Raw genomic sequence first — 14002 nt, 5'->3', positions numbered from 1 at the left:
ACACTGGGGAGAAACCCTTCTTCAGCACAGGAATAAATTGACTTCTGTGATCGATACACAAGCCTGCATTTTGTTCCCCCAGGTGAGAAAGGGGGACCTCTGTATGGTTTCCTTTGCTAATACGCTTCTGAGCAGTTTGTGCCAGGAGCTGTCTGTATGCAGTAAAATACCCACTGTTCTGTGTCCTCTCAGCCACTGGGGACTTGATGTGTTATTGTTAACGGTTTCTCTTCAAAGACTAGTGCCAGTCATTCATTTTAATATGTAATCTCCAGGAAGCCGTTTGAAGCGGTGTTGCCTAGTTACAGTTGAAATGTGCTCTGCTGTAAGGTTTTTGCTGCTACAATTCCTATCACAGGAATACAGGTCAGGTACCACATTCTGCATTCATTCGTGTAATATAGAGAGAGCGATGCTGAAATCTTTTGATGCTGAGAGAGTGTGAAAAGTTCGCTGAATATTGAATATGTACTTACATAAGGAGCTATGGATCTTCTGCCTACATATAGCGGAGTAGATTAGTTGCTGAAAATTTGAATCTACGCTTTATAAAGGTTAGTATCTGTTATAAAGATGTAAAGAGTAAATTTAGCAAGATTATGCTGTTGTGATGTTAGTGTATTTGCAGACTGCATTTCAGGGATTATTTAATACAGTTAGGAGTTCTTTTTTTGTTAAACCTTTGCCGTGTATCTTCTGTTTTGAAATCTTCCATAATTGTTAGACACAGCTTTAGCAGAGCATCTTATAAGGGGGTTCCCTGTGTAAACGCTTCTGTGGTATGCATAACCTTGCATGCAAATGTGAAAGCATAAATAGTTAACTACGTTGAGTCATCAGTGCAGGCTTAAAATTGTGCTTATTAGTTAGATAGCCTACCGTGAGCCGCCTTCTCTCTCTCTGTCTGTCTGTCTCTCTCTTTCTCAACCCCCCTCCACCCCCCCCTCCCCCCCGTTCCCTGTCTCAATCTCTCTCTCTTTCTTAAAATTAAATCAGGATCTGCTGAAAAACATAGATGGTCACAAAAAAGCATTCCATGAGATCCACGGGGCCAGGTCTGTTAACGGAGTGCCAGTTCCACCTGACCAATTAGAGGATATGGCAGAAAGGTAAGGCTTTTAATCTCAAATAAAAATCCTTTTTGAATGAAAGGGAACCTGTTTGCTTTTTAATCTGTTCAGGTAGAAATCACTGTCTAATTATGTTTTTCTGTGGCAAATATGAAAAAATTGGAAGGAAAAACCTCATGCAATATACATAAAAATATACTGAAAAGCCTGATATTTAAAGATTGATAAGAATCAAAATAAGCTATGGGTTTTGGAAGGGAATACTTTTTTACATTGATCCTGTTATTACTTGTCTCTGGAAGAAATGTTATGTAAGAACTGCCAGGATGCATGTGAAAAAAATAAGAAAAATGACTTTGTAAAACTTAGTAACAGATGTAAACTGATGATTTCTATGAATAAAAAAAAAATGTAGTTAATTTCCTATTCAAGAACAGTCATCAGAATGATCATCATGCATAATTAAATGTTAATAGACTCTGAATTAGGTGAAATACTACAAAAAAATCTGAACTTTAACTAAAGCTTTCAGTCTCTCCTGCAAAAATGAATATTGCTGTATTTTACTACAGTGTGATTCATTTTATAGGTTTAATTTTGTTGTCTCTTCATCTGAGCTCCATCTGTTGAAGATGGAGTTTCTGGAACTGAAGTACCGTCTACTGTCACTCTTAGTCCTTGCAGAATCAAAGTTAAAATCATGGATTATCAAATATGGAAGGCGAGAGTCGGTGGAACTACTTCTTCAAAATTATATTGTAAGTTGGGTTTGTCTTTTTCTTTTTATAATTATTTTTGAAATATTCATATTTAAGATTGCTGGAAATCAATACAAGAACAGAAACAGAAATTAGACTTGACAGACATCAACTTTATGACTTCATTCTTATGGAATATCTTTTCAAAGGTGAATCCAGCTTCCCCATGGAGGAACTTTAGTCAAAATGCTAAAGTGAGAATGTTTCTCTTTGTACCATCTCTTCAAAAATAGAAATAATGTCCCAAGTGCTACCTGTCCAACCATCAACTTACCAAACATATCTGAAGGTTCCAAATCCTAGATTTTTACTTACCTTAGATAGCAATTCCGAAGAACTTAATTTCATCATCTTTTACAACTGCATAGATGCATTTTATAATGACTATACACAGATTAAGTGTAGAGATAGAGAAGGTGTTTGGCATGCAGTCCCCCATGGTACTTTTTTTTAAGGTCTTCCAAATGAAGAAAAAAAAAAAGTTATGCTGCCTCTGTGTACTTGTTCAATATACTGTAGTGATAGAGGAGTAATTTTATTCTTTCAAAGAATGATTTTTCTTCTCCTGCTCAGCATTAGTATATTAAACCCATTACTTTCTGGAAGGAGATTGCTCCAGCTCTGCATCATCCATGTATCATGTTAAGAAACAGAAGCTATTGACTTAAAAGTGCTCATTGATCTGTTCCCTTTCAGTCTTATGCTGCTGTATCTTGTTAAATCCACACTTGCAGTGCCAAATAGCTGGTAGAACAGTACCCCTGCTGCATTAGGGCATGAGGGATTCTTACAAATGCAGGGCTGGGCTAAACACCTTTCTCCTCTTCTATCTAATCCATATGAGGAAAATTGCACAGAAAAATTCAGTTTGGAAAGAATTTATACAGTTGTAGAACCATTCAGAGCCAGGACACTGTGTAGAGAAAGTTATTGATGCCCCCACAGCCTGATAGTCTTTATTGCTTTGGAAGAAAACTGCACACTCAATAAAGTTTCCCTACAAAGTGAGAACTGAAGACCTGTTCACATCATTCCCTTTCTATGTTTAAACTTCAGCAGTTAGGGACGCATAAAAATTCAGGAGTTAAGCCTTGTTTTAGACAAGCTTTGCAAAATTCAGATTGTTATTTAGAATTATAGTCCATTTGTATACTCTGTAGGACTGTCACAAAAACTACTAAAAGGTGACAAGGGAAATAATGAGGAAATGCGTAGCTTGACTTTTCGATTATTATTTTATATCACTTTCTTATTTTTTGCTTTAAAAAGAACATTAAGTGGTGAGTTTGTATGTTATTTTGTGATTGCCTCAGTTATTCTTATGCTTCAGACCACTAATGCTGAGATAGTCATTAGGGGAACGAAAATGCTTCCCTGCATCGTTTATGAAACTGTATCACATCAAAATGAGGAAATTGGGACAAGAATATAAATAGAGCTCAATTTCATTCCTGATGGCCTTCACTTCTGGCTCCTTCCAGCTGTCCAGTGATGGAAAGAAACTTTATTTGCTTTGGCTTACTTGAGGGCAATTTTCTAGGACCAAGAGCCAAGTGTTACTCTTCCAGTAAATTGGGGTTCTTACGTAGGAAAACTGTAGTCAGTACCTTATAGTCAGTGACTATATTAGTAAGAGATAAAAATGCAAGTTTGTTTTTCTGCCAAAGCAGACTGAGCAATGTCATCATTCTAGGAACATGCGTAGTTAGGATCTGGATAGAACATATGCCTGGAAAATATTTACGTACTGTAGCTTAAAAATTAAAGTGGTGGTTTTTACTTTATGCCATCTTTTTTTCACCTGTCTGTCATATACCATAAGTTAAGATCAGCACAAATTGTACACCGTCAACCTGAAGAATATACTGTACCGAAGTCTCAGCTTCAATGGAGATACTGGGTATAGTTATCCATGGATTTTAACCCACGGAACTGTATTTTGGCATTGATGTATTAGCACTTTTTTAGCACCATATGCTATACGGATATGGGAAAACCTACATATTTTCTTTAAGGGATCTTGTCAGATGGGAGACAATATTAATCAGTAAAATGTCTATATTTAATTTTTGAAAATATTTCCAATTGCTCTTGAGATCAGTATTATATAAGGAGTTTGATACAGTCTTTTACTTTCTCATATGAAGTCCTGCAATTTTTGGTTCAGGGTAAAATGTCTGTGTGTATGGGTTTGGCAGAAGTGAAAGTCATGAGTTTCACGTAACTCATGGAAAGGATGTAGTTCTTTATACATGCTAGACTATTTTTTTTTTTTACAGTACAGCAGAGAAAAATTCTGATTGTCCTTGACTTCTAGTTTCCTTGGTTATACACACATTTGTAAATCACGTGCTAGATAACTGATGATTTGACATAGCAACGGTAAAAGGTTTTAAAATAGATTTTTAGATATATACTGTCTGGCAGATTAATTTTTAAAACTGTTTTTCACATTAAATTATGTGGATTGATGAATATACAAAATCTAATCCTTCTCTTCAAAGTACATTGAACTTTGACCTATTTGAAACCTGGTTTTACCGAAATCACACTAGTACACATAGAATTTTTTCTATTCTGACATTTCAAAGCCTGGGTAGACATATGTGAGACGTACTTGCCTTAATTTTGTAGATCTGTAACTGTAGAGGCATGGGAGGTAGTATAAGCTACAAAGCTGGTCCAAAACTCTAGATAAGTACATTAGGCAAGGCAATGTAAAAACCCTGTAAAAAAGCAGGGTTTTTTTTCTTTTTTAAGAGTGATAATGCAAGTTGCTTGCATATGCTTGCATAATATAGAGATATAATTATATATCACACTTAAAAGAAGTAACATTTCTGAAAGACATGTCAAAAAAAGTCAGTGTCGTTTACCATAAGGGATAAAGAGATATAAATGATCAAGAGCCATAACTTTGTGACCAAAATATTTCCGGATAAATTATTCATCATGCTATAACACATTACACAGCTAAAACATCACTCACAAAGCAAAAGCGCTGTGTCACACTTTGGAAAAGCAGCATCTCTTTGTGCAGTGTTTCCTGAGTCTTATTTTTACCAATTACAAAGGAAGTAAAGGAAAACGAAAGGATAAGTCAAATGTTTTTATCTCTTAAAGTGAAACCTGCCTTTCTGCAAAGGCTGAATACAGAATAATTTTTAAAGTTTAACTGGATTTGATTTTTGTGGTGACCTATATGGATGAAATTTTCTCTTTTATTAAAATTATTCCACTTAGATTTCAGCATAAAACAGTTTCCATTAAGTAGCTTCTAAGTATATTGCTCAGTTTCTGCACATTCAAAGTATCGTATTCAAAGTAGTGAGTTTCAGCAAGTCAGCAACTAGCAGACTGATTAAGAGCGTATTAAATGATCTTTCCGTATGCAAAGAAAAGAAACCATATTTGTAAAGGGAGACAGTGCTGTACCATTAATTTGAAAAGGTGAAATTTATATATTATTTTATAATGATGATGAATTAAATATTATTTTATACTGATGAAAAAAATGAGTGGAGAAATAATGAAGCTAAAAGTTGTCAGCATTGTCTTGGTGTAATTTTGTGGAAATTATTCTTAACATCTGTTTTGTCTGTTGTAATACTTGTTTCTTTTCAGTCTGTTATTGAAAATAGTAAGTTCTTTGAGCAGTATGAAGTTACTTACCAGATCTTGAAAAGAGCAGCTGAAATGTATGCCAAAGCAAATGGCTCAGGTAAGTGCCTATGTTTATTTCCTCGTGGGGACACCATTTTGATCTCTTTAGGACATATGTATCCCCTAAAAAGATCTCCTAATATTTGTTTCTTCCATACAGCAGAGCTGTACAGCAGCTGCAGTTCACCAGAGAGGCTACAGCCTCTGGTAGCGATTTCTCATATTCTATAGCATGAAGCCAGCTGGTACGGAGCAGCCTGTGCTCCTGCTGTTAAAATTTCTTAATCTCCAGAAGAGGGTGTTCATATTCAGGCTTCCTAATGGGAGAAGTTCATGGTTCATGATAGCTTCTGGATTTTTTCAGTGTTGTTGATTTGGGCCAAAAGTGTGCCAGAGACCAAATTAGGAGTAGGGAAGATCATGTTATGGCCCCTGGAAATGCTCCCTGGCTTGGCTTCATTTACTAGAAAAAGACAAAGAGAGAGTTGGTCTCAGTATTGTTATAGTAGCAAAAGTATCCCCTGATTTATTGAAGATTCTTCATTAACTGTGAAAACCTATAAGAGGAACCCAAATTATAGTTGAAGTATGGATATACGTGAGAAAAACGTGCATCTGATTCAACAGCTGCCTCCTGTAATTCCTGAACTCTGCTGAGTTCAATGAGAATTCATGAGGGCAATACTTGACCTAGATAGTTACAGACATGAGATCACTTTAATCTCTGCTGAGGGGATAACACAATGATGTCTGTGGAGGATTGCTGCAACTGCTGAAGTGATTAGCAAACGTGGAGAGAGAATAGATATCTTTTTTTTTTTTTGTTGTGAAATTTAAGTTGATAATGGTGACACTCAAATTTTACAGAAGTAAACATTTTTTACAAGGTGTTCTTACAAAGAATAAAATTCATAGATTTATTCAATGCTATTAAAAAAATCCAATAACAAATTCTTTTCTTAAGGACAGCTACTCATTTATATGAATTCAGAAACATCAGTGCAAATTAGAGGACACCTTAGCTAAAAAATCTTTTTTTTAATTATCTATATTCTGCATGTTTTATGAAGTCTCAGGATTTGCTTGGATCCTTTTTTTTCCTCTCTGTGTGTTGTTTTGGGTTTTTTTTCTGGAATGAGGGCATACTTGTTCCTTTATTGCCGTGAGGAAAATACTAAAAATTAAATGGCAAAAATTACACAGTTTGGTTTTAAAGTTGGTGGAAAGAAGATCAGAATTTCATTCAGTACTTTTCAATGCAGAAATGTTTATTCATACATTATACATCTTTATTGTTTTCTGCTTTTTTAACGAAACTTTCTCTCTTGATTTCTTTCATTACAGGTTAGAAATGAACACCACACTGAATATGCAGTGTGACAGTTTTAATATAGTACTCATTTTGTGTACTTTCCTTAGTCTTTAATTAACAGGTTTAATCTCTCAGCCATAATTTTGCACTAAAATTGGGCTGTGAACTGAGCATATGTATATAAAAGCCTACTGAAACAGAAGTTGCAGTAAAATATAATTCCCTGTTGAGAATGGATAAACATACCATAAAATTAAGCTTTACAGAAATACGAATAAACCAAAATAATCAATGTATTATTTCCTGTATCTCAGTGGAAGAAGTTGAGAATGTGATGAAATTCATGACTGAAACAACAGCACAGTGGAGGAATCTATCGGTAGAGGTGAGAAGTGTAAGAAGCATGTTGGAAGAAGTAATTGCTAATTGGGACAGATATAGCAGCACTGTGGCAGGTCTACAAGCTTGGCTAGAAGATGCTGAAAAAATGCTGAATCAGCCTGAGCATTCTAAAAAGGTATGCAGTAATACCATATATATATGGCTATTTTGTAAATTATGAAACGTGGGACAAGTTTTTGCATGTGTTTAGGTTGTTTTACAAAATGTCATGCAAGAGGGAGAGATTTTTTCAGTTTCTGGCACGCTTTCTACATTCATCATAGGTTTTTCAATGTTTGCATGTGTAGGGTGTAGAGACTACTCAATGAAGGAAGGCATCATCTGTGATAACATGGCAAGAGGCATCTTTGACATGAATATAAGACAGCAGTATTGCTCAGAGATAAGAATGTTACTTGATTCACTCAAAGGCAAATACAGCTCTTAACACCAAAGCGCATCATCACGTCCTGGGTATAAAGACACTTAAAATTACCTTTTCCACTGCTTTTTCTACCACATAGGTGACAGATTTCAATATTAGTTGCCTTCACAAAACAACATTATTTAATATGCGTTGTTATGTTTGATGGGTAATTAATCCATTTCCCTGGCATTTTAGAAATCTTTTAGAAAGTTCCTTTTCGCGACCTCCGGTCATAAAAACAGTTTTGCTGTCTTTTTTTTTTTTTTTTTTCCTGTTCTAATATTGGAGTACCGAGGCACTAAGATTTATGTTTTTGAAACTTCAATAACGACCCAGATTGACATGAATAATACTGCATTTAATTTTCATCCAATCCCAGTGTAGCAGCTATACAGCTCTTAACACCAAAGTATAATTCCCATAGGATGTAAGATATCAAAATGACATCAGGTCAGGAAAGAGCTTTTCATGTTACATGACAGAACAGCATAATTTTTGTTAAAAGTTTGTTCATTTAAATTGATGTAAAATAATGGAATACACTTTTTAAATAAAAATACACCTGTGAAAAGGATTCAATAGTCTGGCATAATATAAATACCAAAATTTATTATTACTGAGCAGGAAGGGTGACCTCAGCTGATCTGGTTGATCTTAGCTCCTTGTGTATAATTTTATGCAATTTAACTTGGCAGTGTTTTAAATGAAATACTCTTATATCCATATATATGAATAAAATCAAAATATTTACTTCTCTGATCAGTTTCATAACTTTGAAGATTTTCAAAACAGAATCTGAACATATAAGTAATGGTTTGTGGGAATAAGTGTGCAGGAGCAAGGACGGGAGTAGTTTACTCCATGTCTTTTTTACCTCTTGACCTCTAGGAAGCCTGACCATTGGAGAACTGACCAGTAATAGATTCAGTAGATTTAATTTCTTTAGGATTTCCTCGCAGAGGGTAGCCTTTGCACAAAGCAAGGGTTTTGCTCCACTGCAAGTAGAAGATTCAAACTGCGCATAAAGTTTACTGAGATGATTAAGTTTATTCACTGATACATCAGTACAGAGCACCTTTACTCCACTGATCTCAGCTTTCGGAATTTAAACCACTGTGCTGTTCAATTCTCTCTTCAACGAATTTGAGCAGTATTACATCCATCTGACATTTTCTTTTTGGTTGTATCAGAACTGTTTTTACATGTCAATAGTCATAAATAAACTGGGTCAGTGCCCCTTTCTCAGTGGGAACCGTCCTTACCATGTGCCATGCATTGAATTGTGCATTGTTTGGGAGAAGGGTAGCAGGGACAAACCAAAACTATGTCGGAGAAGAAGTGGACAATCATGGGACAGTGATTTGAGTCCTGTTTTGCTTACTGGTATAGCTGTAGTCAGTGCCTGGAGATATCTGCCTTAGGAGCAATTGCCCGTCTTGAAGAGCGAAAAGGAAGGGAGGGAGCTGGTCTTTTTCTTCTCTACAAATTTCTGTGTGTGTACCTGCCTAGAAGATGCATGTTGTCACTATGGCTGTGCTATTTAGGCTGTCTCACTGGAACAGGGGAAAAAAATCAGTGACAACCTTCCCTTTCCCCTCCCCACTCACCTGCTCTGAGATAGGAGGAAGCATTGATAAAGAATCAGTCTTCTCAGGTCTTCTGGGATGCCAGACCCTGGAAAGCTGCATATGGTTCACAGCAGGGGAAGAATCTCTCTACACTCTGTATATGGCTTACGTTAATATCAGCCCATACTGTTTCAAGACAAGACAGAAATTAGATGAGCCTAACAGTGTTTTCGGTTACGGACCTTTCTCTTAGGAGGAGTTCCATTAGTTTAACTGAAGCTACGCACTGGAGTAAAATGAGCTGTAAGTAAACTGGTGGTAACTTTTAATTCTCTAGGTTATGTTCACAGACATTAAAATTCTGTTATGGCATATCTAATATGAAAAGCTTCAGAGGATAATTGTTCAAAGAGTTTTATCAAGCCATTACCTGGTGATTAAATTTCAGTTTCATGATTTAAGATAAAGAGTAATGGAAAAGGTTTTGGAGAAGTGTTTTCATTTTCTTCTTCAGGATTTCTTCCGGCATTTACCTCATTGGATCCAACAGCACACAGCCATGAATGATGCTGGTAATTTTCTGATTGAAACATGTGATGAGACCATTTCCAGAGACCTTAAACAGCAGCTTCTGTTACTAAATGGAAGATGGAGAGAATTGTTTATGCAAGTTAAGCAGGTATGTGGTTTTCCTGTTGTTACTTTTAAATATTTACTTTGTCATTTCCATGCAAGCAAGACAAATTTGCCTCACTAGTAGGGCTATAGGACAACTTACTAAACTCTCTAACTATTTATCGTTAATTTAAAAAGAAATTAATCCCTGACAGCAATTTATTTTATTGTGGCTTTTCCTTTGTTTATGTTTTTGGTTATACAGCTTTTTATTTTTATTTTTGGACATTTCCAGCTAGTATAAGCTGTATTTTTTTTCTATATGGTCTCCTGTCTTGATACAGTGAATATGTAGACTTATGCATATGAATTGTTTATGCTTATCATCTGCTGTTCTTCAAGGAAAGTTATTTGTTTTAAGTAGCTATTGTTGTTGTAAAAGCTCTGTAAAACTGAACAGTGAAAATGGTGAAAGTGAATACTTTTACTGCTCTTTAATGAAAGTTGCATTCAATTATTGTACTGCAGCCATAAGCAGGTACAATACGAGTTAATTAACTGAATGTTTTTCCCAAATCAGTCAGACATTACTTCAATCTTTTGTAAAAGGAGGCACTGATAATAAATGAAAAAAATACCCTTTATCTTGTGGAAGAGGGTCAACTGTTTGGAAAAGAATTGTTGTTTCTGTATTTGCTCTTTAAAAAGCAAAGAGAAGATGTGAGCTAAATTACACAGAAGTATTTCACACATCATAAACACATTAGGAAGGACCTTTGTCAATATACATTTAATGATATTTTCCCATTCCACTGATTTTTAAATAGCAATTGCCTATTTGAAAGTGCTGAATCTATTTTCTTTACTGGCATGATTATTCCCATTGCAGTCAAGTTAAATGGAAAAGTAAATAATGATTGACCCCTTTTTATTGTAACTTTTCCAAACCATTGACTAGAATGTTCTCAAGCTTTATTTGCTGATGGTATTTAGGATGATTCACTGTGAAACACTAATGCCCAGGATGTAAATGTCTCTTCCCCTACTTATGCAGCTTCTTTCATGTGCTGGCTATATGGTGTTTTTCTCACTGGCTTTTCACCATTTCTGTCATACAGCTCTTTCCACTTTCTAAGACCTGTGTTTACCTTTCCTCAGCCAGCAGTTCTTCTATTTATCCTTCAGGTTTTCTAGGCTTTTCATTTTCTATTCTCTTTGCTGATTTTTCAAATTTGATACTGTAGGTAATGAGAAATTATTTGAGATGTCGATTCTAGGTTAGAAACAAAGGAGTCTGGTGTTCTCCAAGTGATCCAAACCTTAAAAAAAGACTGATCTCTTCTATGAGTGTTGTTCTTTTTAGTATCAGCACTACTGACACTAATGCAGATGATTAGAGTCTAACTAATTTAGATTAGTTTCTAAGTTAGATTAGATTCAAAATACAAATTATTTTGTATTTTGTTGAATACCATTTGTCCAGCAGACAACTGCACTCAAAACATGCTAATTATCTTAAGTCATTATTTAATTGCCAGGTATCTCATTTGGGGTATTTATTTTTTTGTTTATTAATTTTTACTTTACATTTTTTTAGTATGCTCGAGCAGATGAACTGGACAAAATAAGGAAGGAATACTTGGATGGTGTTGCCCATTTGACAGCTTTTATTGATGGAAGCAATAGGAAATTTTCAGTCCCTGTAGAAGTGTCCTTCCTTGATGTCAAAATGTTTGTACAAGATTTAGAAGTAAGTATTTTACTTTCATTCCTTTCTTTCTCTTTTGTAAGAGAGAAACTTGTAACTAAATCTGTGAGCGTGAAGTTATTTTAGTATACATTTCAATTATTACTATTTTTTTTAACCAGTGGTGTTTTTTGTATAATTTCTGCTATAGCTAATATAAATCATTGTATTCTATGAGTGACGCTTCTAGAGTACATTTCCAAAACACTGTCCCCACTGAATATTTCTTTCTGTGTAGTTTCAAACCACATTCAGGTGAGCTGACTGATACCCTATGGCACAGTTTTCATGCATTTGAAATATGATCCAGTGTTCACTAAAATCAGCAATGAAGACAATTGATAATTGGAATATATGTATTTTATATCTTGAGAACAGACTTGTATCTCCCATGAATGTATAAATGCTGTTGTTGAAATATTTTTTAAACATTTCTTTCAGGACATTAAGCAGAAATTGCCTGCGATGGAAGCTCAGTACAAAATGGTTACAAGAACAGCGCAACTTGTTACAAAAGAAGTTTCCCAAGAGGAAGTAAATGAAATGCTTGGAACTTTGACAAGGATCAAAGAGCAGCTCAGCAAGGTTGCAGAATACTTTTTCTACTACACGTGTTGTTGACTGTTGAACTGATGAATAGTTAGCTTCCCTACATAAATGCTCAGATATGTGCATTTTAGCAAATACGTAGTTATAGTAACAATAGATTGATTCAGGGTGGACAAAAATGTTACTTCATTTAGACTTTAAGACTACCAACCTTAAATTTCATATTCTTTTCTTTAAGAAGTAATACAGAATCAGGATTGATCTATCTTAAGAGAGACAGGTAGCAACTATATAAACCCTTTTTATATATAAATATGAACTATATAAACTGCTATTTTTGAATTTTACAACTTTTTTAATAATTATTTTTCTTTAAAATGGCCAAAAGGTTAAGGAGTATTCCTGTGCCCTGCTCTATGAATGCCAGCATCTACTGTCTCCACTGGAAGAACTGGAGAAACAAATCACACATTTTTATGAATCTCTTGAAAAAGTAAATGAAATAATTTCTATCCTGGATCCTGAAGCACAACCCACAACTGTTCTTAAACAAAAAGCCCAAGTAAGTTTCAAAAACATCTTACAAAGATCTGCTGCTCTGAGTATTTACAATTAGCTTTCTAGGAATTTGGATTGCACCTTGGTAAGCTGAGCAAATGTTTCTTCATGTTCAGGCAACAAACATAGCCTATCATAAAGTCAACTAGGCATAAATATTGAAAACTTGAGTTCCCTCCTGGTGCCCATGGTTTCAATCCAAGAAGTGAATGTAAAACTTTTTTTTTTTTATATCTAGTGGAAATTGGACTGAAGTATCAGAAAAACATTGGGTTTTTTATTAAGCAGATGAAATAACATGATCAGGAACTTCCCTTGGTTTACTTGGACAATTATGGAAGTTTCTTAGAAGTCTGGAAGTGGTTTCTAATGTAGTAGAACACTAACTTTTCCACCTAATCAATAAACATTTCATTCTGGAAGAATTCAGAGCTAGTCAAAACTCACTTGGAAAGATAAATGAAAATATGAGGATCTTGTGTAGGTATTGGCATTTATCCATGGGTATATGTGGTATATAACCTAGAAATAGTCCCTCAAAATTGATGTACACGTTTCATTAGCGTTGGTTTTGACAGGCAATGTAATTAAATGGATTTTATATGGGAAGCTGAAGTCTTTCAAAACCATTTAGAGACCCTTGTGAAAAAAAAAATAAAATATTGGAACAAAGAGATTTAATTTCATGTGTTTGTATGTGTATATGTGTGTGTATATGTATATGTGTATATCTATATGAAAAACAAAATTAGTTCCAGCCTATAATGATTCTGGGGATTGGCCCAATAATTCAACAAGAAGGATCTTCTCTTCCAGTGACTTCAAGCTTTTATTGCATTTCATTAAAAAAATTATCTGGTGAGCTTGAATCAAGCCAGTCCATTTATCTTCCCAAGTAAATCCTCTTCTATTTGTGAGCACTGGCTGAGTCGTGTGTCCAACCTGCAGGTTTAGGAGCAGCTCATAAGAGTGCTCCTTTCCTCTGCTTCTGAAGGTTAACCTGCCCTGGAATGTTGCAATAAAAAGACATGTTTCGTCCGCAGTTGTTTGCCAACCAAGGAACGAAAATGTCATCAGTTATATGGAGGGTGCTGGTTTCTGCTGATCAGGCAGTAAACAGGGATTTATGCTGAGTAATACAGTATTCCTTCAGTAGAAGAACAGTTTCCTCACCACAGGATTTTTTAAACCTTCTTTTCAGCCTGTGCGACTTCGTAAATGTTTTCTTTTCTTCTCTCTTTCTCTTTTTTTTTTTTTAAGTATAATTCTCATTGCTTAATGCCATTTGTAATGAAATCTAAATTCCAGTAGTTGACATGAAAGGTTAATTTGTTGAAAGGCAAGAAAGATTAAC

The 14002-nt window shown here is 35.0% G+C and overlaps 1 protein-coding gene across 14 annotated transcripts in view; it reads left to right on the top strand.

Annotated features, from left to right (window-relative positions):
- SYNE1 (spectrin repeat containing nuclear envelope protein 1) overlaps window positions 1-14002 on the top strand; it is a 311588-nt gene that overhangs the window by 88985 nt on the left and 208601 nt on the right. For 13 of the 14 annotated variants that reach the window (XM_074580424.1, XM_074580426.1, XM_074580430.1 and 10 more), the window contains 8 exons: window positions 997-1109; window positions 1660-1828; window positions 5453-5549; window positions 7118-7320; window positions 9694-9858; window positions 11392-11544; window positions 11983-12126; window positions 12479-12652. In XM_074580424.1, the coding sequence (XP_074436525.1) occupies window positions 997-1109; window positions 1660-1828; window positions 5453-5549; window positions 7118-7320; window positions 9694-9858; window positions 11392-11544; window positions 11983-12126; window positions 12479-12652 (1218 nt within the window). Of the gene's footprint in view, window positions 1-250; window positions 555-996; window positions 1110-1659; window positions 1829-5452; window positions 5550-7117; window positions 7321-9693; window positions 9859-11391; window positions 11545-11982; window positions 12127-12478; window positions 12653-14002 lie in introns of those variants that run through there. The other variant, XM_074580434.1, reaches the window with a different exon arrangement.

This window comes from Larus michahellis, chromosome 3, assembly GCF_964199755.1.
Source record: "Larus michahellis chromosome 3, bLarMic1.1, whole genome shotgun sequence".
Taxonomy (NCBI): Eukaryota; Metazoa; Chordata; class Aves; order Charadriiformes; family Laridae; genus Larus; species Larus michahellis.
This window is presented reverse-complemented; position numbering and strand designations above follow the sequence as displayed.